This window comes from Dacryopinax primogenitus (assembly GCF_000292625.1).
Source record: "Dacryopinax primogenitus strain DJM-731 SS1 chromosome Unknown DACRYscaffold_1, whole genome shotgun sequence".
In the NCBI taxonomy this organism is placed as follows: Eukaryota; Fungi; Basidiomycota; class Dacrymycetes; order Dacrymycetales; family Dacrymycetaceae; genus Dacryopinax; species Dacryopinax primogenitus.
The window spans coordinates 72,053-99,952 of record NW_024467198.1 but is presented as its reverse complement, the minus strand read 5'-3'; the positions used below and the strand labels follow the sequence as shown (position 1 = coordinate 99,952).

General features: G+C 52.8%; 10 protein-coding genes across 10 annotated transcripts; 3 read left to right on the top strand and 7 right to left on the bottom strand.

Annotated features, from left to right (window-relative positions):
- Nucleotides 1-2,561: 2,561 nt before the first annotated feature.
- DACRYDRAFT_44529 (uncharacterized protein) lies at nt 2,562-3,134 on the bottom strand (the record flags this gene model as incomplete). The annotated part of the gene is made up of 2 exons (XM_040774587.1): nt 2,562-2,747; nt 2,796-3,134. The coding sequence occupies 2 exons, from the start codon at nt 3,132-3,134 to the stop codon at nt 2,562-2,564; spliced, it is 525 nt and encodes a 174-aa protein (XP_040632855.1).
- Nucleotides 3,135-5,055: 1,921 nt separating this feature from the next.
- Nucleotides 5,056-6,749, bottom strand: DACRYDRAFT_112782 (uncharacterized protein; the record flags this gene model as incomplete). The annotated part of the gene is made up of 3 exons (XM_040769512.1): nt 5,056-5,651; nt 5,698-6,276; nt 6,325-6,749. 3 exons carry the CDS (start codon nt 6,747-6,749, stop codon nt 5,075-5,077), a joined length of 1,581 nt encoding a protein of 526 aa, XP_040632854.1. The 3' UTR covers nt 5,056-5,074.
- Nucleotides 6,750-7,266: 517 nt separating this feature from the next.
- DACRYDRAFT_112781 (uncharacterized protein) lies at nt 7,267-9,240 on the top strand (the record flags this gene model as incomplete). Its single annotated transcript, XM_040769511.1, has 5 exons — nt 7,267-7,441; nt 7,493-7,568; nt 7,623-8,166; nt 8,217-8,355; nt 8,405-9,240. 5 exons carry the CDS (start codon nt 7,267-7,269, stop codon nt 9,238-9,240), a joined length of 1,770 nt encoding a protein of 589 aa, XP_040632853.1.
- Nucleotides 9,241-10,439: 1,199 nt separating this feature from the next.
- On the top strand, nt 10,440-14,211 carry DACRYDRAFT_92168 (DNase I-like protein). Its single transcript, XM_040777048.1, has 5 exons — nt 10,440-12,708; nt 12,757-12,978; nt 13,032-13,294; nt 13,343-13,564; nt 13,614-14,211. Exons 1-5 carry the CDS (start codon nt 10,620-10,622, stop codon nt 14,112-14,114), a joined length of 3,297 nt encoding a protein of 1,098 aa, XP_040632852.1. The 5' UTR covers nt 10,440-10,619; the 3' UTR covers nt 14,115-14,211.
- A 409-nt stretch (nt 14,212-14,620) lies between these two features.
- Nucleotides 14,621-16,447, top strand: DACRYDRAFT_102917 (MFS general substrate transporter; the record flags this gene model as incomplete). The annotated part of the gene is made up of 8 exons (XM_040767685.1): nt 14,621-14,942; nt 14,994-15,056; nt 15,092-15,141; nt 15,191-15,442; nt 15,498-15,642; nt 15,690-16,122; nt 16,179-16,212; nt 16,292-16,447. The coding sequence occupies 8 exons, from the start codon at nt 14,621-14,623 to the stop codon at nt 16,445-16,447; spliced, it is 1,455 nt and encodes a 484-aa protein (XP_040632851.1).
- A 384-nt stretch (nt 16,448-16,831) lies between these two features.
- Nucleotides 16,832-17,118, bottom strand: DACRYDRAFT_102916 (uncharacterized protein; the record flags this gene model as incomplete). Its single annotated transcript, XM_040767684.1, has 3 exons — nt 16,832-16,885; nt 16,942-16,964; nt 17,016-17,118. The coding sequence occupies 3 exons, from the start codon at nt 17,116-17,118 to the stop codon at nt 16,832-16,834; spliced, it is 180 nt and encodes a 59-aa protein (XP_040632850.1).
- Nucleotides 17,119-18,528: 1,410 nt separating this feature from the next.
- DACRYDRAFT_73178 (DUF654-domain-containing protein) lies at nt 18,529-20,523 on the bottom strand (the record flags this gene model as incomplete). The annotated part of the gene is made up of 5 exons (XM_040775995.1): nt 20,455-20,523; nt 20,139-20,406; nt 19,415-20,090; nt 18,902-19,364; nt 18,529-18,837 (listed from the first exon to the last, which is right to left on the bottom strand). Coding segments are annotated over exons 2-5 (1,605 nt in total), but the record flags the coding sequence as incomplete, so codon positions are not given.
- Nucleotides 20,524-21,915: 1,392 nt separating this feature from the next.
- DACRYDRAFT_102914 (uncharacterized protein) lies at nt 21,916-22,362 on the bottom strand (the record flags this gene model as incomplete). Its single annotated transcript, XM_040767683.1, has 1 exon — nt 21,916-22,362. One exon carries the CDS (start codon nt 22,360-22,362, stop codon nt 21,916-21,918), a length of 447 nt encoding a protein of 148 aa, XP_040632848.1.
- A 1,426-nt stretch (nt 22,363-23,788) lies between these two features.
- DACRYDRAFT_73176 (uncharacterized protein) lies at nt 23,789-25,599 on the bottom strand (the record flags this gene model as incomplete). The annotated part of the gene is made up of 2 exons (XM_040775994.1): nt 23,789-24,895; nt 24,953-25,599. 2 exons carry the CDS (start codon nt 25,597-25,599, stop codon nt 23,929-23,931), a joined length of 1,614 nt encoding a protein of 537 aa, XP_040632847.1. The 3' UTR covers nt 23,789-23,928.
- A 231-nt stretch (nt 25,600-25,830) lies between these two features.
- Nucleotides 25,831-27,734, bottom strand: DACRYDRAFT_112777 (uncharacterized protein; the record flags this gene model as incomplete). The annotated part of the gene is made up of 4 exons (XM_040769510.1): nt 27,469-27,734; nt 27,234-27,421; nt 26,630-27,186; nt 25,831-26,574 (listed from the first exon to the last, which is right to left on the bottom strand). Exons 1-4 carry the CDS (start codon nt 27,564-27,566, stop codon nt 25,831-25,833), a joined length of 1,587 nt encoding a protein of 528 aa, XP_040632846.1. The 5' UTR covers nt 27,567-27,734.
- Nucleotides 27,735-27,900: the final 166 nt, after the last annotated feature.

Genomic DNA, 27,900 nt, shown 5'->3' with positions numbered 1-27,900 from the left:
GATAGGTCTTAGTCATCAGGTCTACTCCACTTCCTTGTTGCCTGCTTAGACTTTTGGCACTCTTAGGTGAGCAGACTTAGTCAGCCTGTGTTGCCCTAACAGTCAGCCAGGCAGTCAGCATGGCTTGCAGTTGATCAAGAAACACTGTTTGGAGCCGGACTTTATGCATCTGCATGTCTTCAAGAGTGTTTGGGGGAATTGACACAGTGGGAGCAGCATGTGTAGAGATGGCGGATGCAGCTTCTAACAAAGATGAAGTGGGTACATCAAATTCTTGGTGCTCTGCAAAACCCACCCCAGTTTCTTGACATGCTGATTATAGATAGGCAGATTGCTCCAGGTCTTCCAATAGCCATGTTATGCCAGCTATGGCTGAATCAGGTTGACAATCTACAGGTAATACTATGGTATGCATCAGTGCTATTCAAATAATTCCTGGGCACTCCTGTGCCTCCCTGCATGGCAAATCAGCTTCTTCCAATATGCAAACTACATGTTTGTACCAAATCATGGTATTTGCAAGGGTGATTGAGGTTCCATGGCAAATAACTGTTCATTTGTGAGCCTATTTTCAGGTCAATGTGCAGGTCCATTTGCAGGCTGGAAGGTTGGTCTCTTACAAAAGGATCTGTAAGCTGGGTGAGCTGCTGCAAATAGTGTCTCAAGACAAGGCATACAGTATGCCATAGGGAGGTATAAGGATGTCAGGTGCTGAGATACAAAAACGAAAGAAAGAAGAAGCTGCAAAAGGTGTTGCAGTATGGCAAATGAGGAAATGGAGCAAGGGGAGCAAAAAGATGCATGGCAAATGTTTTGAATTGATGCTTCCATGCATGCATTGATTAAACTGTGTCTCAATTTTCAAAATGGAGGACATACCTCTAAGTACTGCATATGGCAATATACACATATATAAAGCTTGTGTGGGCCTTAGGAGAGTTAATTCAATTATAAGCCTGGTATCAGATTGCTCATTGTCCAGTCACCCCACTGTGCATCATCAAAGACAAGCCATTGTTGATTCTCCAGCTGCAAATCATCAATGTCAGTATCAGTATCTGCATTGCTCACTCCATCCTGCTTGTTTGCCATCAAGGAGGTTGGACATACATTGCCAGCATGTGTTGGAGAAAAGGGCAGTGCCTGCCTGGCATGTGCACAAGGTGAAGGCAAAGTGAATGGTCCATCCACACCAAGAATCTGGCTGAACTGTCTGCAGAGTTGCTCATCAGTCTTATGGAAGTGGCATCTCTTGAAGACCAATCTGACAGATTGCTGACAGTCAAGCATGAGACATACTGCATAGTCACAAGCCAGAGGGCAGAGAAAGCTGTCACCTGCAAATATCAAGATTGGGTAGCTTGCATGGGTGATAACAACTTACATGCTGTATCTTCCAGAAGCTCCACAGCCTTTTCCAGATGCACCTTATAGTATCTAGCAAGATTCTCAGCTTTGCTTTCAAGGCGCACAATTTCCTTGTGGCAATGATCCATTTGCAGCACTTGGAGAATGCCAGCACAAATCTGGTGATCCATCATCCATGCTGGGGTGCACAAATTGGGAAGTCCAATGTAGACATCTTGCCAAAGGCTCTCATCCATGCTGATATTGATGATTTCAATGGAAAACTCTTGCAGAAGCTCAGTGGTGTACCACAGGGGAACTTGCATCTTATGCAGTTCCCCAACAGCTTTGTTGTGCAGTCATATGGCATCTGCTTTGGCTTTGCCACACCATTGTATACTCCTCGTTATTGTGTTCATGAGCTTGACACCTGCTGCTGTCAATGTCATTGAACCCTGATGGGAAATGGTACATGCACCTAATGCATGCTGTGCACCTCCTGTCTGCAGATGACTTCTCTTGACCTGGCAGAGTGGCTCACTCTCCAGTTGTACCTCTGTCACCGCCTTGCAAACAACATCCCTCCATATTTGGACTTGAATGAGGGTGCAAATGAACAGTTGATCATGACTCACGAATTGGGCAACAACATCCAGTGCTGCTTGCACCCCAACTTTGCAAATGAACTCGATAAACTGTGCTTGATTAGCAGCATTATCTGCTCCCAGAGTTTGATGATATTGGTAGAGTTGAGCGTATTGAGGTGACAATTGACTGAGTTTCACCAACATATGGCAAATCCATGCCAGCCACTCCTGAAAATGGATGTTATCACCATGAGCATCTAGTAGGTGACCCATGGCTTTGTCAACATGGGCTGCCTTATCTAGCAAATTGTTAAGAGAGTGTGCATAAGGTGAATCAGGTGTATGGCAAATACTACCATGGTTCCTGGATGACAGCAGCCTGTTGCTGCTGTACCCACTCTCTGCGAACAAGAGATGGCTCCAGTCTTGTTTCTGCAAACCAGTCCTCAGCTTCCTTAAGTCGGCTTAGAGCATCCTTCATGCACTCATCTAGCCATTTGCTGGAATGGCAATTTTGCATTGTGAGGATGTGGAGCAGGCAGCCGTCCAGAAGCAATAGGTGCTTGTTTTCCTACAGACAGTCAGTTATGAACACAGGGACCATGCAGCAGAACACACAGCAAGTGTTCATTGTATAGGGACAAGATCAGCCATGGAAGACCAGAGACACTCACAACCTTTGCCATTTGTCATGCCAAAGCCAAGCACCTTGCAAGGATTGAAGTGTGCTTGACAGGCCCATTGATGAACATAAGCATGAAAGACCAAGGTTGCAAATGACAATTGCTTGTGGAGATCTGGCAGATAGCCCCACTGAGCTAAATGTCATCTATGAGCTAGGAAAGACTTCTAAGAGCATACCTTCTCAAAGCCATGGGACAGCTGACATGCAATGTCATACAGAATGCTGATTGATGCAGCTTTTGGGAGCATGTCAGCAAGTTGTTGCAGTAAAACCAATGCATAGCAGTGCTTCTTGCTTCCTCCCTTGATGCAAGCCAGTAGAATGGGGTGATCATGCCAGCAAACCAATGCCATCAGGCCCAGTTCCACCCAAGTATCAGCTGAGGCTGATTTGCAGTTCTTGTTTGCCACCAAGTGAGAGTCTTGGCATCCATTTGATACCAAATCAGGCAGTCTAGGCCGGTGACTGCTTTGGTCATGGGGATGCCGGCAGCATTCATTGACATACTCTTCCATCACTTTGACAGCTTCTTGGGGTACAACATGTTGCAAGGTTAGAAGTGTAGGATCTGGCTTAGTACTTTGACAAAGCTTATGTTGGAAATTGCCATCTATGCAGACTAAGACATCAGGAGCACTGCAATTCATATCAGCCTGGAGTCCTACCAAGCCCAGAAGGTGCTCACCATTGAGGATTTCCTCCCCAGACCATGCAAGAAAAACACAAAGGGTGAATGTGCTGCAAGTGAAGATCAGCTTTGCCATTGATGTTTGCTTTGCTGTGTGTATGTCCAAGATCTTTGAGTTTGCAGGGTCAAACAACTGGCACCTCTTCTGGGTCATCTGGAATGTCTGCTGCCAGTTTGCTGGGTGCAGGGCAAGGTGGTGTTATTGTCTGATCTAATGCAGCCTGAATGTTGTTGTTCATTGAGCACTCCACAACCATGAACCACAGGATGGCATCAGGCAGTTGCTGCAACAGTGGCACCTAGATGATCATGAGGAGCCTGTTTTCCCTAAAGGAACATATCGCACCAGCTGGGGTAAGAGATATCTGATTGCAGTCACATATGCAGACAGTGCTTCACTGAAGGCCGCAACTGGTACCCTATGCCAAACATGCAAGCACCAATATAATTCCAGCAGATCAATTGCCATGGCAGTTTGCAGCTGGGCAGGCAAACATGGGAACCATCCATTCAGAACAAGGGTGACTGGTGAGGATATGCAGTGCTGGCAGTATTTGATAGTCATAAGGCTGAGGCCTATGTGCTTCGTCAGTTGACTACAATTGAGGGCATAGGATCTATGCACTGCACATGGAAAACACCTGGACAGAACAGCTTTGGAGATCACCACAACAACAGGACAGTTTGCAAGCAAAGCTGTTGAGCAATTTACATGCAGAAATACCTAATCAAGCACATTGCGATTCTTTATAGCATATGTACACTTACCTAAGATGACTGAGAAGACAATGCCATTCCATATATGCCCATTGCCATCATTCTCCGTGTGTGTGTCATGCTCCCAATTGTGATCAACCATCCCACCACACAAAATTCACCATTCTCCAGTTGCAGCTCATTGAAAAGTAGTACTCCAGGTGATTTGCCATCACTATCCACTGGAAAGCTCATGGTCAGAGGTAGTGTTGCATGATGTGGAGTGAATAGCATAGATGGAATGCTGGAGTGCTGACCCATGCAAAGAGCCAATGAAAAGGTATTGGGTGAACTGTCTGGTGTGGAACAATTTGCCTCATGTGCAGCCAGTAAATGAGCTGGATGATTGGGATTACCATCCCATGGTGAAGAGAAGGGACTGGGCACAGTATTGTGAACATTGCTGGTATGTTGATCTGGTGTGCTGCATTGGCAGACAGCTGAAACAGTATTTGGGTTGATACAACATCTCGTTTTTTTTGAGGCATATCTGCTAGGGTGATGGCTCCTCATTTCTTGCATTGGTGAGGTTGAAACAAGCTCGCGTTGTCATGTAAAGCAGAACGTGGTTGATGCTGAGGCATATGAGGAGGAAGGGGAGTAGGGTGAATGATAACAATGGACAGCCACCAAGCAAATGATTTACGGCAAATGGCCGGCAAACTGGATTACTGAGCACTCATGTGCCATTTCCCGAACGGTAGCCCACACTTAGGTGGTGGGAACGGACCCAAAAAGGACCCTCGGAACGGCACTTGATGGGGCATCTTAGGTTCTGCTACCCGCGACAGTGTGGTGGAAGGGACGTCGCAGGGTCGTACGACGACTGTTTCCATGGCTGTGTTGGCTCATACAGGCTTCGCAAGTTTAGGGCAACCGGGAATCGATTATCTGATGGTATGGAGTGGGTGGTATAGGTACAACAAGATGAGCTATGCATAAAAGACGATATAAAGAATAATCATACATACGTTCTCCCAGAGTCGTAGTATGCTCACACATCTATGTGGATCACTGACAAAGAAACTGGAACATGACCTCCAAGCTCTGACAACTCGGCGGCTTGGCAGACTCCCGGCGAGCACCACACAAACGTTCCTCAGATTCGGCAAAAAGCTCGGCGGCAACTGCCCGATCGAGCGCAGCGAGTTCCTGCTCGAGGTCGACAACGCCGGGAAGGAAGGTCACCCCTCCCAAATGCTGCACCAGCCGGAATATACTACTTATATCTTGCGCCAGCACAGGGGAGGCTCCGGGTTTGCTCATGTCCGTCTCGGAGAGGTAGCGGACTTCCCCAAGCTTGAGAGTAAGTAGCTGCTTCAACTCGCGTGGGCGGAAACGGCCGGGTTCGGACAGGCGGATGACACGGCGGAGGCCTGTTTCCTCTAAGGGTAGGCCCCAGGCGTAGGACACACTGTCGGTGGAAGACAGTAGCTGCAGAGGACGCAGGCGCAGGGAAGGAGTAGGGTATGCGAGAGACCATGTAGCGTTTCGTGATGACTCCGAAGAAGAGTCTCCTACGAGGGTATGAGCTACAAGATAAAGCGTCTTCTCGTGCGGGGCGCGATAGAATGTAGTGCGCGATTGACTTTCAGATGGTCAGGTTGGATACTTCATGTGCTTTGCCAACGTACCCATTCGAGCTTGAAGAAGCTAATGCCCATTCATCTGAGCTCGTTGTTTCCGCGTCACTTCCACTGCTGGAAGGCGTTTCAAACAAAGGGAAGACACCATAGCATCTCCCCTTTCCGTCCCTGACCATATACTCATACTTGAGTAACACGTCCTCCAGCTCCTGGTCGGTATACATAAGCTTACGCTCCCCGTTCTCGAGCAACTTGAGCAGGGCGACAACGTCCCTCCGCGTCCCGTCAGGATTCTCGACGTCGAAGTTCTTCCCTTGGCTGGCAGACCACTCATTCAACGCGGGAGTCACCATCGAATGAAAGCCGTCCCAGCCGACTACATCCGCATTTGCGACTTTCAAGAGTACTGCGACTCGCTCGTGTACTTGGGCTTGGTGCAGCGCGGTGTACGCACGACGCCAGAACTGCCCACGTGCATTACGGAACTCTTGCGCTTCGTGCATGCGTATGAGGGTAGTTCCGTCAGAGAGAGCACAGCAGACCGTCCAAGCGGTAATTGAGCATCCGCCAGTCCAGGTGCTGGGCGGCAGGTTAGTGCCCAGCAGGTAAAGTGCACAATCTTCGAGTCTGGTATACATTTAGCTCCATAAATTAGGGAGGTTCTTTTTGACCTACGAGGCGCAGAGTGGGTTCTTTGGGTTCTCGTTTGATTTCCGTCTTGTGTGCGGTACGAACGTCGGACAAGACATCTCTTTGCTAGCAATGAGCTTGTCCAGTCCATCTTCCATGAATTGTCCCATCCTGAGCATAGTCATCGACAGACCACGGGAAAAGTCCGAGACAGACCAGAGCACCAAGCAGAGGCAAGGCGGCCAGGGCGCTATATGGGGCCTACGGGGTACGCGCAAGCGCCACACGTGACCGAGGTGCATATCAAAGCCTCGTGGAGGCCATGATGGTACCGGGTGCGCTGGTTGAGCGGAGGGGGGTCGGCATCCGCCCGGGAGCGAGAGGGAGATTATCGGCAGATCGGAGCATGCGGACGGATCTAGACTTGGGAGGGAAGGAGCGCGGAGACCTGAGGGAGGTGGGCCGCCCATCGGTTGTTTGGGGTTCGGTGGAGCGGTGGGGAACAGGCCATTCCCCGCCCTAATGTCGCGACTTGCGGGTGCGACTAGACCAGTTGTGGGAACTACGCAGTCATATGTCCAACGTACACGAGATTAGCCATACCAGTGACTAAAGTGAAAGAAAGAACACTGGATATTTCCGACGGAACATGTTCCCGGAATGAAGGCAGGAGACACGACAGCAAGACAACTTTCTAGAAGAAAATAAGCAAGCACAGTTTGTTCAGAGAGATATTCACATTTCCGGACGAATAAACATGCCTAGCTGCTGATGTTGAGCAGTTCATTGTCCAGGCGTACGTTGGATGAGGATACAAGAGATGTGAAAGAATCTGCTGCCGTTGGTCCGTGCGGAGAGTTCAAACTCCGCGGTGTACCCAAGAATTTGCTTCCGTATTGCGTCCTTTCTACGCCTCGCGACCACCAGGGCAGCTCAGAGAGGCACGACCTTGCTCAGTCAGAGTCGTCCTCGCCGTCTATTCTCAACATGTCACGACAGCAAGCATCAAAGCGCCCGAAATTAGACGGTGGACTCGCTCTACCACAGCAGTCGACTGGTTGGCCAACAACGGTCGGTACACCGGCACGCGTTCACACGCCAGGTCAACCGGCGAATGGCGGGTTGGCTTTGCCAGCCGGAGGGGTGACTGGGTACACTCGGGGTGCGTGTTTATTCGCGTCGCTGGTATCAACTCTCTGAAATTGCTACTCAGCTCAATGGACTACTGTACAACCGACCCAAGTACAGCAGCAGATGGATCCTACTATCGATCCTGCTCTTCAGGCTGCGTTAGCACCCTTTCTTGTGCTGCCAAGCGTTTGCTGATGCACGCGCTGTTTCAGTGCCTATCCTCAAGCTATGACTACCTCCCCCCCTCTACAACGATCTGCATCCAGCGCCTCACAGCCAAACGCGTCTCAACCGCAAGCTGTACCGCGCCTCACCGCTGCTGAGCAGGCGGCATGGGACGAGTATGTTCGCAAGTACTACGAGTACTATGGTGCACCTCCACCTGCCCCTACACCTAGTGGCACCCAAACGCCCGCTGTAACAGCTGCTGCCTACCAGCAACAGTCAACCGCTGCTGCTTACCAAGTATATCAACAACGTGTCGCCTCTCAACAATCACAATCGTCACAATCGCAATCTTCTCAGCCAGCGCAGCAAGAAAGTCAGCAGAGCGCACAATCGTCGCAATCTGCGTTGCAGCAACCCGCTTATTCCCAGTATGCGCAGCAGCTTTTCCAGCAGCAACAACAACAACAAGCACATGCTCAATATGCCTTACCTGGGACAGGCGTCAGGAGAGGACGGCCTGTTGCGCAGAAACCGGAGAATAAGGAGACGATCAATGATGCGTTGGGCAGTGCTGGTGTTGATCTCAGGGTGCGTCATCAACACCTTTACCGGTTATGGTATACTGACCGGTCCCCCAGGCTGAAGAAGATGCCATTCATCGCACATATGATGCTGTCCCAGGATCGTATCCTGCTGTTCTAAATCCCCGCGATGACCGAACACGAAAGCAAACGTTCATACCACCGAATGCCATGATGAAGCGTGTTAACGGGATCGGTGAGCCGTAGGGAGCCGCGGAACAGACATGAAAGCTCACACTGCGCAGCGTCAGGATATAGTGTCAAGAATGTGACGTCCGATGCCTCTTCTTACATTGCTCTCGCCGCACAAGCACATATCTCGACCTTATTACGTGGCGCCCTTGCGGCATCAAAAAACAGGCAACTGGCGGCAACTGGCGTTATGCGCCCGCCTGGTCTTTATCCTCAACCTGCCGCATCCGAAGAGGATTCTCTAGCACCACCATTACCTATGTGGTCACAGGAGGTCACTCGCGATGTAGGCAAGCAGCTTGCCGCTATCGAACGGGTACAGCGGGCCAACGAGCTGCAGGCACGATTGAAGAAACGAGAAAGGGAGGATGCGGCAAACGGCGCCAACGGAGAGGCAGGCGGTGAGGATGATCAGCCAAAAAAGAAGAAAAAGAAAGAAGGGCCGGGAGTCGCTGCGCGGAACATGAGCGAGGGTGTACGCAAACGCCTGTCGGACGCGGTCGCTATGCGTGCAGCTGGTAACGCGAGCAGCAAGTATTCGTGGTTGCAGGCCGGTGCGGCTGCTGCGCAGGGCCCTATCCAGCCACTGAAGAAGCTGAACAAGAACAAGGAGAAGGACGCAGAGGCGGCCCCTGCTCCCGCAGCGAGTTCAACCGTAGCTACCGCCAAGACGAAGGGCCCTGCTGGAGGCTGGGGAAGAGCGTATCAGAACCTGAAAGAGGAGGCGAAGGATAACCGACGGAAAGTCGAAGTACGAGACGTGATTTGGGCCATGGAGGGTCGTGCTGGGAGTGGGATACCCAGTGGGGGTGAGAAGGGTGTTGGAAGAGGAGGCAGAGGCGGGACACGCTGGAGAGGGTGGGAAGCTTGGAGTAGGATAAGGGAGTAAGTGGTGTGTTGCTAATGATGTGGGGCATCCCTTTTTGCTGCAGTGGGTACATGTTATTTCCTTCTATTTTCCTCTTCTGAGTCAAGAGCAACTTTGGTGTTGTATCAATGGTCTTGTAACCTTAGTCTCCGTGCGTTAGGTATGGAATCCAGCGAGTGGTGCTCCAAGTGAAAAGGGATGAAGCGACTGTAAATTGTTACAAGATGTTAAAGAATCATTCGACGTATCTGGCCATCCTGGGGAAACGGTGATGGAACGACGGTTGACCCTTTTTACATACTCCGCACGTGCTCTGTTGCTAAAACCAGAAACGCGGGAGCAATTAACGCGCCGCCTTCGGGAACGTCTTCGTTGATGAGCTCACCGGACCGCACCGCTTGCTCGCCGACCAGCTGGAGCATACATACCCATTCCATCGTCCCCAACGCGCATACACTTACCAAATCTCTGCCTAAATGCTTCGTGCGCTTCACATTTTGCTGAGCCGCATTTTGCTGAGCACGTAACCCGCTCTCGTCAACGCTTGACTCCACACTTGCTACACGTCCACCATGTCAGAGCCTTCGGAAACGCAAGAGTACCACGCTGCGCCCGTGTCGAGCTTGAGGAACAGGTTCGAACAGCTTGCTGCGCAGTTATCAGCAGCCCCGGTGGCTCCGACGCCTGCGTCCTCCGCACGTGGAAGGCCACTTGCACCGAACAGTGGATCCGCAGCGCCTAGTTCGCAGTCGCTCACTGTATCCCAGTTCGGTGAGGGGACACCGCGAGTACGGGCGAGGAGCAACCCATCAGCACCGCCGCCTGTCCCATCTCACAAGCCACACCTTGAAAATGGAGCATCAGAGGGGAACGGAGTGCCCAACGGAGGTTTGATCGCTCCCACGCCACGGAAGGCAAGCGAAGGGGTGAGGGGCTCTCCGTCATCCCCTGATCTGGGAGTGGCGTATAGGAGAGATGCCTATCTCGAGGCCGCCAGTCATGGCGCGTCATCTGAAGGCTCGCTCTTGGGCGACAATGTCCCTTCTCGACCGATCTCGAGACGCGAGTCCCGCACTCCATCGCCGTCCGGGCCCGCAGCGATCTCCCGCACCCCGGCCCCTAGTCCCCCTCGAACACGTACTCCAGCACCAGCCCCTCCACCACCCCGAGCACGTACACCCGCATCACCTCCAGCTGCAATGACAGAACCTATTGTTCCCTCGGTGTTCTCTGCCCCTGTATCCACTGTCACAAGTCCGGTACCGACAGTAGTCGTCGATTCCGCTGCACTTGCTAGGAAACCGCCACCACCGCCCACACCAGCTCGACCTCGCGTATCAGGAGGAGTTAACTCCGCCCCATCCCTGGCGTCTGCGCCAGAGGGCCAGTCGACGAAGTACATGGGGCTACCCCAACGATCCCCATCGAGCCGCTCCCTCTCACCAGTGCCTCGGTCGTCCTCTGCCCCGAGTGTCTCCGCACCTCGAGCAATACCCAACGGCAGCTTATTTCACGAGAGTACAGTTCCAGAACACGGCCCGTTCACGGAGTCTCCACCACCCTTACCCGCGAGGCCAGGAGGTGCGCCGCTAACAGATGAGCTTGGGCGACGATTGCCACCGTCCGCACCCCCATCCAGTTCTATGTCCCTCCGCCATCGACCAACAGTGTCTACCAGTGCTGTTCCTGCTCGTGGTCCACCTCCCTCAGTTCCACCCCGCCCATCGACCAGTAACAAGATCTCTCCTGTCCTGCGACCAGAAGTACTTTCGTCTGAAGCACCACCGCTCCCTTCCCGCCCACGCATATCTCCTATCTCATCCACCGAAGACCCATCCACAATACATGGTTCAGGTTCCAATTCATCAGTAGTCGCGTCGCCCTCCTCTTCGTCTGGAGGGACTCCGTCGCAAGGGGTCGCACCGCCGTTACCCTTACGCAAGGTTAATCCGCCGCTACCTGTTTCAGGGACGTCCCTAGGCTTATCTCCTGAAACACCGCCAAGCATTCCTCGCATGCCCCGTTCTGTACCTCCTATGCACCCCGCAATTGAAAAGCGTCAAGCATCCCTCCATGAAAGCAGCACAAGCCCGCCCCCCGCGCCTAATCCTGTTCCCGCACATACACCTCCTCCAACCCGCGCAGTCGACCTCCTATCAAGTCTCATTCCTTCTTCATCTCTACCACATCTTCCACCTCCTTCGCGAAGCATCCCAAACTCTATTCGTGCGCCGAAAAGGGAGAAGAGCGGAGACGACGACAGCGAGAGCGAAGAAGAGTACGAGAACGGAGATCTTCTCTCCCCACCAGGCGCTTCGGGCTCGTCTGTTCATTTGCCTGTACCTGGAACAGGCCTCCGCAGAGGTATTGAAGACATGCCAGATACAACGCATTCCAATCGGCGACCGCCGCATATGTTCGTTGACCAGCGTTCTTTTCCCGCTCGGAGTCATCTCAACCAGTGGCCAGTGGTAGCAATGGCCGGCTCGTTCGTCGTGGTCGCGAACTGGGGCCTCACAGTGTATGACATAGACAAGAGCGACACCGAAAACACTGTCGCGCTCAGTGTGAGCTTAGAAGAAACGGGTCTGGAATGGAGAGTTAAGGAGCCGCGGGTCACTGCCGTTGAATTTCGGCCCGGTGCGATCAAGGAAGAAGACGGACGGTATGCGTGGTGTGGAACGAAGGACGGCCATCTGTGGGAACTCGACCTCTGGACAGGAAGAATCACCGAAACGCGCTCGCAGGCTCATTCATCTGCTGTGACGCACATATTCAGGCATCAAAGGAGCATGATCACTATCGAGGAGAGCGGGAAGATGTTTGTCTTCGACTCTGATGAAGCTAGTGGGATGGGTGCACCCCAAATGAGCATGAACCCGCGGCTCATCAGGATCGGGGAGAAGCAGACATTCGCGAAGGTATTGGGAAAGCATGGGGAGGTTTGGACAAGTGAGGGGTCTGGGCCTGGTACGGTTGGAGGTGCGAAGAGCCTCTCGAGCACGCCGACAAAAGGCCCAACTATAAGGATATACGACATCCGCTCACAAGAGAATGGAGGAGTGCCCTACCGCACCATCGTTTGCCCTGAACCGCTCGGGGCAGTAACGACCGGCTGCATCCTTCCAACCCAACCGGATACGGTCTACCTAGGACATGAAGGTGGTTGTCTGTCAATCTGGTCTCTGGCGGACGAAGAGCCCAAGTTCATCACAGGCGTTAAGATCGGCCCAACTGACATCCTCGCCCTCGAAGGGGTTACGAATCGCCTTTGGATCGGAAATCGACAAGGCATCATCGCCGCGTATGATGTTGCCCCCTGGCCGTGGAAGCTGACCAATTTGTGGCGAGCGCATGGGGACAACCCGGTGTCGAAGTTGATGGTGGACGTCATCGGTATCGAGAGAAATCAGAGACTGGCTGTGCTTAGTATGGGGAAGGATGAGAAAGTGAGAATATGGGATGGGCTTCTCACATATCATTGGATCAGTAAGTCTCCTCATTTCACATGTTTCTTCATTGCTCATACAGTGCAAGATGATGAGCTGCTTAAGCGGGAGGAGCAATTCAGTACCTTCCGACCGATCAATGTCTTGCTTTGTACCTGGAACGTAGATGCAGCGAAACCTGAGATGCTCACTGGCACACCGGACAACGCCACTTTCTTCGAGCAAGTTTTGCATTCTGTCAACGCCCCTGATATCATCGTTTTCTCATTCCAAGAACTTATCGATTTGGATAATCGCAAGCTGACAGCTAGTGAGCTCTTTGAACCCACCTCTCTGCTGGTTTCCTGACCCGGCATGAATTAGAAACTGTCTTACTTGGTGGTGGGAAACGCTCGGATGGCGGCATCTCTGATAAAGTATCCAGCCGTTACCGTCTCTGGTATGAGAAGCTTGTCTACGCGGTTCGCGTTGCCATGCCTGCCGAACAACCCTATGTTCCGATATTAACCGAAAATCTCGTTGGCCTGTTCACTTGTGTGTTTGCACGAGCATCGGAGAAGTCTTCTTTCAAGGATGTTCATATAACCACAGTGAAGCGGGGAATGGGTGGCATGTACGGCAACAAGGTACGCTTTTCGCAGAGTCTGGTCTTTCGAGACCCTAATCTTCTTCAGGGCGCTATTGTTGCTCGGTTTACAGTCGACGATTCGTCTTTGTGCTTCATCAACTGTCATCTTGCAGCTGGTCAGCGTCATGTGAGGGAACGAAATACGGATGTCGCTGCTGTCATGGAAGATAAAACGCTTCTTCCCGAGAGTGAGATTGCTGATGATGACAACTTGGCGTATGGAGGCGGTGGCGATGGTACGATGGCTTTGGATCATGAGATCTGCTTCGTGAGTCTCGGCGGTATCTATACAGGACCTATCACTGATGGCAGTGTAGCTCAATGGCGATCTCAACTATCGCATTGATCAGCGGCGTGACACAGTTATCACGAATATCAAGAACGATAGTCATGCTGATTTATTGGCGCATGACCAATTGCAGAAGGAGCTGAAGAATAATCCTGGATTCCGATTGCGAGGGTTCAGGGAGGCACCCATCACATTCAAACCCACGTACAAGTACGATCGACGGAGCGATGATTACGATTCGTCTGGAAAACAACGGACACCAGCCTGGTGCGATCGTATCCTTTTCCGGTGCCGTGATCCCAAGCGTATCGAACCTCTTGCGTACAAGCGCCTTGAGCCGAACATCTCTGATCATCGACCAGTCGTAGGCGTGTTCAGGGTGACCGTCAAATCGCTCACACATGAACTCCGCCAAAAGGTGAAGCAGCAGCTGCTTGAAGAGTGGAAGGCTGAGCTGTCCAAAACCCTCGGGCTTGCGGTGGAAGCGTACGGGCAGCAGGGGCTGCTGGTAAATACTCAAGCTCATTGATACCCATCATTATATGGTATTCCCGTGGTTTCACCCCACTACTCCTGCTTGTAACCACGTCCATCTGTTCTCATAAGCGACACACTGTATTCTAAGTATGGACCCCAGTAACTTTATAGACTTATTATTTGATTATTTGACGTGGCATGCAGATGTAGGTGACTGTCATGTGGGAGAGGCCGTGCTTTCACCAAGAAGTTTGATACACTGCCACCTACAATTCAGTTCCATATCTTTTGTCTCTGCCTTGTTCGTGCAAGTTCGCTCTGGTCATCATAAGTTCTTCGCACTTAGCTAGGCTCTGAGTAATCTCCTGCGCAAATGGGACGAAGATCCTTGGACAGGATCTCATTTGCTGACAGGGCTCATGGAGGACACATGATCGGCATACGGCGATATTTCGGCTTTCTTCTTCGGGTATTCCGCACCATGAGGATCCTCCTGTATCAATATTGTGAAACTGCGAGCCTGTACCGTGCTGGACATTCTCTCTCTTGAAGACGACTATGTCTGTTCTCGATGCTGCACTTGAGTTAGAACCGGTCGCTGTCCTGCGAGCTTTGCAAGCCGAACAAGGCCCAATATCGATATCCCATGAAACCTCCAAAGTTGATCACGTCACAGCGCCGTTGCCAGTCCTCCTTTCTAGCACGCCTTCTGCAGAGGCAGTCGAGCTGAGCTCAATGCCTACTGCAGGCAAAGGCTCGTTGCGAGAGCGAGTGCCGACTCCTGCTCCCTCCGCTCCTTCAGACCAGCCTGCGGAGCCGACCTTGAGCAGGCGTTATCAGCGGATTTATTTAGCTACAAGCGTTGTGGGCTCGGCAGTCAGTACGTTGGGGTTTTTGGAGTGACGATTCGTGGTTCTGAAGTTGTCTCCAGTTGGTTGGAGCGATGGCTCGACTGGACCGTTGATTCTCCGGATGGAGTCCAACTACAACGCAAGTATGCCTTGAAATCCTTCGAAATTGTCTCACTAGGTATTCAGATCGGCTATACCGTCGTTTTTCTCCTCTTCATCGCGGCTTTTGTGCTAGGGAATTTGATGCTGACTTTGATGAACTTGCTAACGGCTTCAGGGATATGGGCTAGCCGCACTTGTTACTGTCCCGCTCACGGACAGGCTTGACTTTGGAAAAGTTGTTGTCCTCGGTTCCATCCTTCAACTTGTTGCATTCGCAGTTGAAGCCGGAGCACCGCCATGGCCGGTCTTCGTGGTCGCTTATTCTTTGAACGGGTTTGCCGTGGCGATCATGGGCGCACAGGTGAACGCGTTTGTGGCATGTCTACCTGGCGGTAACTGGAAACTCCAGTTGCTACATGCCGGCTATGTGTGTCACTTAGGCTCTTCTTTCATTGGAATCAAGCTGAATCCGAGAGGTACAGGGCGTGGGCGCTTTCATCAGCCCATTGGCAGCTACCCAGTTCGCCCAGGCAACACATTGGTCTTTCCAGTATCTCATTGCTGGCTGCCTATCTGTCGTAGAAATCATACTTTTCTGTGTTATTTTCCGCTTTCGTACACAGTCCCGTAAGTTCTATCCGATGTTGCTGAGTCTAGCCTGATATCGTCTGCAGAACTTCTCCACACCCCTCCGTCTACAAGCTCTCCGGATGGGGGGAACAAATACCGCCAGATCCTGCGCCTGCGCCTGGTTCATCTCTTCTCCTTTTTTATACTTGTCTATGTCGGACTCGAAGTCTCCATCGGCGGGTGGATCGTCACCTACCTAGTACAGATCCGGGGAGCAGGCCCAAGTGCAGGATATGTACGCAGCGGCTTCTGGGGCGGTCTTGCCATGGGGCGTTTGCTGCTCATCTGGGTGAACGAGAAACTGGGCGTGAAGCGGGTTATATTCCTATATCTTGGGCTTGCTTTCGCACTCGAGTTTGTCGTATGGTTTGTTCCAAATGCCATAGGGGACGCAGTCGCAGTGTCGGTAATTGGGTTATTGCTTGGGCCGTTCTACCCCTGGGTTGTCGGCACGGGGCAAAGATTGTTTCCAGCTTGGTGAGTCATCTCCCACCCACTCCCAAAGAGTTTTCCTCATATGACCGCGTCTGCAGGCTCCTCACTGGCTGCATAGGCTGGATTGCATCCGTAAGCTCCGTTCTCCCTCACTATTCACACATTACGCCTCTCTCCACGCCTGCCGTAAGCACCGCTGATCATGTCGTAGTTCGGCCAGGCAGGTTCAGCTGTCTTCCCCTTCCTTACCGGCGCCCTCGCGCAGAAATATGGCATTCAGGTGCTCCAACCGGTGTTGGTCGCCATGATCGTAGCAGAGGCAGCGATTTGGAGTGTGATCCCATTGGGAGAGAGAAGGACGGACTGAGGGCGTCTGGAGGCGCACCAGCAAGCTAATTATGAGCGTCATGTGGGTCGCGAAGCGAGAGAAGGAATGTGGGGAGATATAAGCAAACTCATCATTATTGATACAACTCTGCCGGTGCCCTACTCATGACGGCCAGACCAGGGCATCTCGGCGCTCAGCTTGACATTGCACAAGGGTATCACAGTAAGATTTATCGTCCCTCACGCGGGTATCCCACAGCTCACTCGTGCGCCGAGGCTGACTTCATACTATTCTCCCTCTCTCGCCACTCGTAAATCTAAATCTCATTAGTATCATTCTCAACGGAAGGCATAGCAGGGCACACCTGCATATAGAACCGAGGTGCATCGTCCACAATGTACTGACCACGCAGGTAACAGATTTTTACTGAACCTCAATCTTCTTCCAGTATGAATCCCAATATAATCCAATCTCCGGCTGAGTCATCCCAAGCTTGGTCAGACTTCTATCCACATCAGACAGGTATCACACACCTCAGTGATCCAATCGCCCACATCTATCAACCTGGTCAGACAAGCTGGGACACTGGAGAATGATATGGACGCACGGCCTTTACGACACTCCCATCTACCCCCGCGGTGTCCTACACGGTCACCCGGGAAATAGAGTTTGTTTCTCTCCCAGACGAAGGCGACGCGATTTTCGGGCATGGTGGAGTTTGACGGTTGGGAAGGTGGGGGGGGGAAGAAACTGAGGCGACGGTGTGTGACTTGGTCAGGGGGGTAGAGATGAGGCGCGGGGAGGCAACAGCAGCGAGAGAGCAGACGCAGAAAGCGATACAACAACAGCACGAAACAGCGTGACCTGACGATTAGCACTTGAGAACTCGGGCTTTTATACCCACTGCGGTGCGGTACAGGATCAAGGAGAGGGACGAACAGGGTCACGCCATCAGCAGGTCATTGTCCCCGTCTTTTCTTTTCTTTTTTCCCGAGGCTCTTTTTCCGGCTTGCTTGATGTGTCTGCTCGGGGCCGGATACGTATGTTGCCGCACGAAGTCGAAGCGCAAGTATGACACGGGTAACTGTATGACTGCACCGCGGCCAGTGTTGGGCAAGATGCAAATCCGATGGCGACACCCGTGAATGATGAGAAGAAGTGGGATTGCCGATGTAGGATGCGGGGCTGACTCGAACGGCCGCCTTGCGATAAGGACTGATTAACTGATGTGTCCAGCCGAAATGCGGAGTTTCTGCGGTCTACTGCTTAGTTACGTTGGGGGACCAGGGAGAAAAAAACACGCAATGTACGGCGCGTCACTGATGCAATGCCGCGCGCGTAACTAGGGAAATTGCGGCAGGAAAATACATTGGAATACCTGCTTAGGGGGTGAACATGACGTCCCAGGCCCGGCTTCTTTGCAACAGACTGTTACAATCCAATAACCCTAGATAATTCACAATCCTCTCTACTGTCTCCTAGCCAGCAGTTTTCTGGAAGGAAACACCTTACACATCAGTTCCACACACTTCTTGCCTGGAGCAAAGTGTAACGGCAATTGTAATAAGGCAACACGAGCATGAAGGGTTAAAGGCACCGAACGAACGTTTCGAACTAACCCCCTTGTCTTCGGCCACCATGTGCTGTTTGTCCCTGCTTCCCACTCCTCTGGACTGGGTCTTCCTGCTCCATTTCATCCCCTAATACTATAGGCGTTAATCGGCATACCAATGACTTCGAGCCAATTCATTGTTCATTCCCGCCCTTGCTTCGTTTCGGCAGGCAATACTTTTTCACGCGGCAGAAGGTGCTCATTAGGTTCGAGTTGGCACTGGAACTCTACTAGTGTTGAGCCTGAGCCTTTACTGCGAGCTGTAGGCCTCCGCTTGCTGATTTGTTGGTCACAACAGGTTTGCAGGGAACATCCTTATTACGCTCTCGGTCATAAGGCCACTCGATTTCATACCCGAGGCTCCTTTAGGAAGCTCGTTGATGTGCTAGGTCGGAGCGTTGCCCCAGTCGTTCGGTGCGCTACAGGGGTGATAATCATTCGACACATATGAATCTTTGCTAACTTTTACAGCACTGCATTGCATCGATCAATCCAGCTCCTCTGCCCTCACTTCTTCATCCGTGTCTTCCTCATCCTCATCATCCTCATCCTCATCTTCATCCTCTTCATGCTGCGACGCTTGTGCCCAGAGCCTTCCCATAAATGCGTTAAACAAACCCCTCATCCCTCCTTGCCCCGCCGTCTGTCCGTCCGGCTGCACCGGATCGATCTCCCCTTCTGGATGATCAGGGTCAGCCGCGTCTTCGTCGGGCGCTTCCCAGGCACCTGGGGCTATGCCCGCACCTTCCCGCGCTCGGTGGGCGGCACGGGCTTGTTCTTGCTGTTGAGCGATATGTTCCATTAGGGCTTGCTGTAACTGGATGAATACGTGAGCATGTGAAATAATGAGGTGAAAGAATAAGGGGCGAAGAGGGACCTACAGCGACATTCTCAGCATCCCCTCCGACTTCTCCGCCTAGCAATTGCGCCAATCTTGCCATGAACCCTTCCTGGCCCTCCTCACCACCAGCAAGCACCCTCTGCCATCCCCTACCACCAGCACGGCCATCGCCAACTTCAAAGTACGCATCATCGTAGTTGCTGATGCTGGTCGCAGGCGGGAGGGGATCGTACCCCATGCCGACATCGCGTGTTACGGCTGGAGGAAGAAAAGAGAAGAGAGAATTGAGATCTGCGACAACGAGGTGCCTGCAGATCCAGAGCGGTGTCGGCCGTCTCTTCATGTGCGTTTCGGTTAGAACATGATACGGTTTATCGAGGTCTTGAAGGCAGGTGGAGACAGTATCGGTGAACCAGTTACTGTAGGGCGCATTCTTCCAAAGCGAATTGGACCGGTGCGCGTACAGATGTGCAAGAAGATGCAGCGTTGAAGAATTATCGTTGCTACAGGCTGTCAATGCCGAACACTGGGGTGAGAAGCTCTCATGACTCACTAGTATCCCATTTGTATCTGGAACGGCTTGCGTGCCCTGATCTCGGCACTTAATGTGATCCCCGCCTTGTCAGCTAGCACCGGCACGACCATCGGGAACTGCCACACAGCGTGTCGAAGGGCATTGGTGCTCTTCTCATGCTCGGTATCTCCCCGAGCCGTTTCGACGTCATATTCCGCCAGCGCACGTGCGTATGCCCAACCGGGAAGAAAGAAGACGTTGAGCACGTCTGCATCGGGATACATCTCCCCTGCGGGAATGGCCGAGTTCCACTGATCCCACATATCGATGATGAACTGCCCTTGTCCGGCTTTGATCGCGAGATAGTCGAGCCATAGAGAGGCGCCCTGCGGGTCTCCAACTGGATCGAGCGCTAACAACAGCCGCGCGAATTCGAAAGCCGTTCGCGGGCATCCACGCCGCTGCAAATGAGCGACATATTTCGATACGGCCATGAAGAACGGGCGGTTCTCGATGTGGTCGAAGTCTAATCGTGCACTTCCAGTGGAAAGGTTGAACGCAGGCACAAAGCAGCGCTCGAACCCAAATATAGCACGCTCGATGAACTCAGAGGCGAGGGTCAGGTCTCCTTGATGCGTCGCCACGTTGGACAGCTGAAGGAGAGTATCGACATGCCATGGGTACACTTGCAAGAGTGCCATGAGAGAATTGGGATCTACAGCACGTCAACCCCTTGTGGCATGCGATGTTGCATTGAGCGTACCGTGACTCTGAACAGCTTGCAAAAACTGATACTGGACATTTTTGTACGCTTTCGAATGTTGCGCTGTCCACCATCGTCCTCCAATACTCCCATCACCTTTTGTCCATCTCCTCCGTTCTACAAGCTCCTGCACTTCCTCGATAGTTAGTTCTCGCATTTCGATACCTTGACGTGTGTTCTGTGGGGGCCAGTTTGGTCCGGGTTTCGTGAGACGCGATCGTAATATAGGGGCATGTCTGCGATTGGAGGCAGGTTGATTTTGTTGAATCTGTGGGGAATTCAGTTATGCGGTTGTGGAACTCAGAATGAGCCGTACCACACGGGAGCCAAAGAAACGGCGTAGCTCCGTTGAGGGGTCGAGGTCCTTGTACGAGACAGAGATAAGAGTGCTGCAGGTCTTTGGTTAGGAGGGATGAATGATGTATACAAGAGGAAAACACACCGTAAACGAGTCGCTGCCATCGTTGTATGACTACTAGATGCTTCGCCTTCCTGTATAGAAGAAGATCTGGGTGTATCACGGTATCTGAAGTGGTCCTCAGTCAAGTAAATCGATCATAGCAAGGGGCAACGCACTTCTTAGCAATTTCCTCCAGCGCCTCATCCAATTCATCTTTCTTAGGCTTCTTCTCTTTCTTCTTCTTAGGAGTTGAAGTTGACGACTCTGGGTTGGTGGAACTCTGAACGTGGGGGACATTCGATGATGGGACCGCTGTATCTGCCACAGGCGTATCAAGACTGCTAGTGATTTCGACTATAGATTTCTTCTTCTTCTTCTTTGATTTCTACGAGAAAATTTAGCAACGTGCATTGGGCTTAGAAGCGAGTGCGGTGCTCACCTTCTTTGCCTTTGCCTTACTTGTCACCGGCTTATCCTCCTCCTCTTCGTCCTCTGCGCCCTCCGGTTCCTCCTCTTCGCCCTCTCCCAAGTTAAGCTACCAAATAGTTAGATTGAAATACTCATTTTATGGTCCAAGAAGACATACGCACTGCGCCAAATAAGTTCGTCGTTGTAGCCGCCGGCACAATCTCGTCCTCGTCACTCTCTGCTTCCTGCTCTGCCGCTGCAACAAGAGTTTGGTCCTTGAGCATTTGTTGCTCTTGCAGCTCCCGCTGCTGTCGTTTATTAAGACGAGGGGGCATGCTGTATGCAAATGGCACAGTTCAAGGTGATAAACAATAGTTCAGTGGGCTGACTCGACAGATGGCGCGAGTCAGGGAGACATGGGTATCGGGCATAAGCTAGGAGGTTAACGCCGCGGAAGCGCTCATTTGTTATTCGGCTCCGACCCAACACATCGATATCGATTGTGTCACAAGGCGGCTAGGGTCCACACCTCGGCATCCTCCTGCAGTGCTCCATCTCCTCGTAATATCTCCCACACTGCTAAAAATGCCTATCCAATCACAAAGGAGGAATTGCTTGGCGAGAGCGGCCCGATCTTTGTCATTGTCGCATTGCCATACTGCTTCCTGTTGTTTTTTGATGGTCTTCTAATCCGAGACCTCTAACATCATATTCTGCTGGTCGATCCGCCAATCGTCCGTAATTCCTGCTTGACTCCCTCCATCAACCATGACGATTCAATAGCAGAAGCAGATGACAATGATCGGAACTTGTTCAATCAGCAGTGATCACGATGGTGAGTGCACTTGACAGTTCGGCTTCGAAACCTTCAATTCTGAACATTTCCCAATCGCAGTAGTGACCTCGCATACGGGTGCCGTTGACAGTCGCGGTCCAGGTAAGTGATCGACCAAAAGCGTCGTATTCTTCTTATAAGCTGAACAGCGTTATGCTGTCGACCTTCGGTATCTCTGGGCCGACTGGCGTCTCAATCGTCGTGACGAATGGAAGGAGGTGGATGATGTATCTTGCTCCTTTTCCCGGATGACACTCTATCTCTCGACGCATCGTGAATTGGAACGAGAGGGCGTAAGACTGGGTCTTGATTTCGAACTGATGCTTAGAGGGCGAGCTTCGGCTGGAGACACTCTCGAGAAGGACTTCGAGCGCCCCTGACGTTGCTTCGTAGTTTTCTCCATCCAAATAGACAATGACCGCGAGCGACTCTTTCTTGCTTCTCCCGTACCAAATAAAGTCGAGTCTGCCGCTGGACCGGAAAGACGACGTGACTCGAGAGAATTGCAGATCGTCGCGGCGTCTGATTAGAGAAGGCGGAAGGGCAATGCGTCGTACCAAAGACAGCCAGTTGCGAAACATTTTTGCCTTGAACACAAGAAGGAACGGATGATTGCTCTCTTATACGATGTGGGATAGGTATTCTCATACGCTGTCCGATCGGTGTTGTGCCCTCGATGCTTTTGCCTCGTCACTCCAATCCCTCGCGGAGACTCGTGCCGGAAGTGTCAAGTCAAGCAGCACACAGTAATAGGACCAGCCGGACATGGAATGAGACGGGCCTCATGCACTGAAGCTATCTACCGAAAACTGTTTTCAAGCTGCTCCGAGCTGCTAACATGAGCGCTCTCCTCAATACTAAAACCCGGAACCGAGGCGTTCGTACGAGATTCATTCTCGAGACCATGTGGGTTGTCGTGGAGCCATCATATTCCAAAGTTGACATTGATCCTTCTAAAGGAGGGCAGGAGTGTTTGGTAGGTGGAGCCGGCGTACAGAATTTGCTAGCAGAGAGACGTCGGGTGCTCTCGGGTGTCTACGAAGAGTTGGAAGTGCCATATATGGAGGGCTTCATCGTCCGGAGACAGCACAGACCTGAGATGAAGACGCACGGCGGTCATTGACTGCGGGAAAAACGAACACACCGAGACATAGTTTTCAACACTAAAGTGGACCCACGCCGAAAATGGATGTTGTACCTGAGTATACTGTGCCGTTCAGGTTGATGCTCTCCTGCTTGACTACGCGGACATCTAGGCTGCCACAAAACTCGGTCCGGCTGTCATGATTTGACTGGTGCTCATGAGATACGCCCCATCATGTTCGGTCATCGATCAATCCCTAGATCACAAATTGTCCACTAGATCCTGGCGCTAACACCGGTACATGCCGGCGCACGCGACCGACAAGGCTTCCTGCGTGGGCTTCCTGCGTGAAGACTCTCAGCGCCTACCGCAAAGGAACTCACGACCGAAGAATCGCATATTTTAGTCCGAAGCATTTATCCCGCGGTTTATCCACGCTTCCCGGTCACGACCCGTCCGCGTCCGGCTGTTGGCTCCGGGCTATTGCCTCATTGTCCGTTGTTCTCTCTTGTAACCCTGAGCTAAGGTGTCCAACCTTCGCGGCTTCGGCTTTCTTGCATGATGATCGGAAGCGAGTATGCTGATCCGGGCATCTGTCCTCCCAAGTACCAGCACTCTGCCAAAGCTGGTGCGCAGCAAAAAGAAGTAAACTGAGGACAGGACTCCCCGCGGCGATCAACGAGCGCCCGCATGCTTTGCAGTTCTGGGTTAAGGACGCTGTACGTGCCTGTCAGATCGTGTATACATCAGCACAAATATACTCAAGTACCTTGTACGCACTGATAATCTGACCTAAGGATAGGGATGATCTTCCCGATCCTTGCCAGTCCGAGTAAAGCACCCACGTTCCCAGATATATGCAATAATATACATTCCTGCAATAGTCCAAACGGACCCATCAAAACGTACATTCTCACCGATCCTTTTCCCACCCCTGTCCTGCTCTGCATCCAAGGCGGACCGCCCCGCCCCGAAAGCAGTTGGCATCCAGAAGTCTTCCCACCCCTTTCCCCACAGCCCACCTAACCACAGCAAGCCAAGCACAAGCCACCCACCACCCGACTCAAGCACGTTGGAAATGGAACTGGAATCCTCCTTGACCAAACGGACTCCCCCCGGCCTGCTGGAAGAACGTCTCAAACCCTCCTGCTCCCCCATGGAAAAAGAACGGCTGCCCGCCACCAGGCCCATGTCCTGCAGTCGGGTCATTCGGGTCCTCCCCAGCATCGTATTTCGCCCTCAGATCAGAGTCACCCAGCACCTCATAAGCAAGGTTCACACTCGCCATCTCGTCTTCCGATCCACCCTTGTCTGGATGAGCAGACTTCGCCGCCCGCCGATAGGCCTTCTTGATCGTCCGTTCGTCCGCATCGCGGGGTACGCCGAGGATCTTATAGTAGTCTTTTTGCTTGCTCTGCTTGAGCCTCGCTTGAGCGGTACGTAAACGGTCGGCAGTGTCACCCTGCCTTGGGCGGTTGTCGGCTTCCCACGCCTGCTGGAAAAGGCGCACCGCTTCATCATATTCTTCCTTCTCGAGTGCAAGCTCTCCGAGGCCAACAAGGGCAGGTACGCTCTCCGGCCGGAGAGCGAGCAGGGCGCGATAGCGAGCTTCTCCTTGTTTGTAGCTCTTTGTATTCGTGTAGCACTCACATACCCAGCTGAGGAGTTCCAGCCTCGGCTGGCTCAGGCTTTCCGGATTTAGATGCGCTGGCAAAGGCGGCTGGAGCGCCCCGAGCGCTTTGTACATCTCTTCGTCAAACCTGGCTAACAAGCCCTCGGCTCCGTCCAGTTCGCGCTTGAGCGAAGCCCACTTTGACGCGTCGTGCAGGTTGCGTGCTTTGTCCAGCGCTTTTTGGAGCGTCTTGAGCGAACGATGAGCGCGTAAGCAGGCGGCGTTCTCCGGGTCGGAGTGGAGGCAGGCTTTGACGTGCGCCAGTGCTGGAGTCGTCGGGTTGGAGAGGAGGAAGAATGTCAGAGTCGAGAGACGCAGCGTGAGTCCCGTATCAGCTGGGCGCATATAGCTCAGTCGCCTATAAATGAACAGGAATCGGGTCAGCATACATCCTCGTATAGACGCATACACGTACGTGTAATCCGCCACAGCCTCCTCAACTGCACCATCACTCAGTTCGCACTCTGCCCTAAGCTCTCGGATCTCCGTATAATGGGTCGCCGACCTCAACACCTCTCCCGCAGCCGCGATACACGCCGCCCAGCCATGTGCCTTGACGGCGGTCCGCGCGCGTTTCTCGCTCTGCTCCGCTTCGGCGGTCTCGAATACCAGGTCTGCGGCAGCCGGGTCCCGCTCTTTCGACTTATTCGATGAGTCATTATCGAAAGCTGAGTTGTACGCCCGGAGAGACTTGCGCGCAGCGCTGAATCGACCTTCGCGCAGATGACAGCGGGCCTCTAGGAGGAGGACACGGTACATCCCCTCGTTTAGCTGTAACACTTTGGCATAGTCTTCTAGCGCAGCTTGATGTCGCGCTAGAGAGTAGTACGCTGTTGCACGCTTGTAGTAGAGGAGATATTCAGGTGTTCCAGGGTCGGAGGAGAGGAGGGAAGGGTTGGAAATGAGCTCTGAGAGAGCTGAGATTGCCTCGTTGAACTGGCCTGTGGAGAGGAGGGTGTTAGCGCGTTGTAGGAGAGGGGAGGATGTATCTGATAGTTGGGATTGTTGGGCATAGCTACCCAGTGCGAGGAGGAGGAGAAGGGGAAGACGTGATAGACGCATTGGTGACTGTCTATGTCTAGGGTATTGAGCGTGTGCAAGGGAGTGACCACGTACTGAGTGTAGGGTTTACCTGTTGAACAAGTAACGTGGCAACACACAGCCACTCGGACATATTGTAATAACACCGGGCACGTGAATAATGACCAGTTAACACCATAATGTAGAAAACAAGTACTATAATACACCATCCATGCACATCCTTCCCTCCTTTCCTATCCCTAACGCTCGAACCTACCTCGTCTCCCCCTCAACCCCAACCTCTCTCACAGGACTCAGCGGCGTATGCCCGTTTCCCCTCAGCGACTTCTCAAGGAACGTATCCTTCCCATTAGCCGTCGCTGCAGTTGGGGTCAACGTATCCTCCTCATCTTCCTCCTCCACGTCTTCCAGCTCTTCGCCAGGTCCGTCCTCGTCCTCCTCAGCCAGGGCACTGCTAGCCACTTCGCTAGATTCCTTACTCTCGCCATCTCCCAACTCTAAGCTTTCTACCCCTTCCCCCGCCCCTTCCGGTACAGGCAAAGGGGACGCCGCCCCCACACCTTCTGGCACAGCGAGCACGTCTTCCCCCAGCGCTACTTCAGCAGGACTGATCTCCGTTCCGCTCGCGGTACGCTCCGCTACTGCGGGGCGCAGGAACCCTCCACCTGCGTAGCGCGAGCGGAGCATCGCCGCCAAGGGGGAGAGGAACGGCCGTTTCGAGCTGCTGGGCGGTACAGATGCGGCCGATGGGGCAGAAGAAGTTCCCGTAAGAGTTATAGACGGGAGGGAAGGGGACGACGGTGCCGAACCTGAGCCTGAGCCTGTGGTGGACGGAAGCGGCTCGACGTCGAGTAGCGAGTCGACGGAGCGGGAGGGATGATGTCGTTTTTGTAGGTGGTCGGGTTCCTTTCCAGAAGTAAGGGTGAGCATGAGGTTCTTGAGATTTGGAAGCGTGTGGCGTAGGTCCAGGGCGCGGAGGTTGCGTCGCATCATCAGCTGCACCAGAACATTCACACCCGATCCGGACGAGAAAGGATACAGAAGAACGTACCAGTTCAATATCCTTGTTCAGCAGATAGACTGCGTACTCGAATCTGTACTGTTCCACGCCTCGGGAGTACAAAGGGAATGCTCGAGGCCCGCGCATCTCGCTTATCGGATCTCGTATCACGCTCCTACTCCCCGCGCAGGTGATACCATACGGGAGGTAAACGCCCTCGTACGCCGCTAGGAGGTAAACAACTTGCGCCACAAAGCCCAGGGCGGAGGCAACCGAGTCTTCGGTCACTCCCGGCTGGTCTGGAAGGGAGAGAGGCGGCGTAGGTGAACTAGGCAACGGGACGGGTAAAGGGCAGTCCAGGATGGTGAACAATAGGGAGGCAGGGTCCAGCGGCTGGATAGGGAAGATGAAGTCGAGTGTGCGAGCGAGGGAGGCGCGCAGGATGGGGATAGGCGCCGAGGTCTGGACGAGGGTACTACGTGCGGAGGTGACCTCTTCTTCCAGTGCTTGGGCTGCGGCGACCTCCGCTTGATGCAGCTCTCGGGCGCGGGCGAGCTGCTGCCGTCGTTCTTCCAGCTGTTTGGATTTGACAAGGATGTCATCCGACACTGTTTACGCGTGAGAACAGTACAGTTAGAAAGATGGCCAAACCCACCCTTGCGACATCGTTCCTTGACCTCCTCAGCCTGGTTCCTCACGACACGCCTCCATTCCTCCTGCTCCGCCACTCTACGCCTCATCAATATCAAGCTTTGCGGGTCCCTCAGCACCTTCTCGGCAGAGAGCGCTATTTGGTCCACACTCGCACGCGTATCGTCCACCACAGCTTGGAGGCTCGCCAAACTGCGGAGTATCAGTCCAGCCCTAATTTAGGTTTGGGTGCGACGCACCTAACCAGATCGGCAAACGCTGCACCTCGTTTAGGACCATCGCGCTTCCGATGGTTCCTCGCGTTCTTCTCCGAGTCGTCCCCCTCGTCGCGGATCATCTTGCCTAGAGGAGTGTTCAATCCAAGGAGGTCGCGTTGTAGTCAAGGCGAGCGTTATCGCCGCTGCTGCCAAGCCAGAATGTACGTATCCCAAATTTCTTAGGAATCCAATAGCAGGAATACTGGTATATGCAAGTACATCGACAGATCCTTTCCTGTATGCAGTTGATACCGTCTAAGCCGTTCGTTCGTCTGCGCAAAGAGCCGAAACGCAGACAGCAGTCCTGGTGGCGGTGCATGCATGTGCTTTTTTTAGACCCAAAAAACACGTGCTAAGTGGACGCCTTGCGGTTGTCGGCCAACTGCCAGCATCAGATTCGCTTGTTCACGGCCT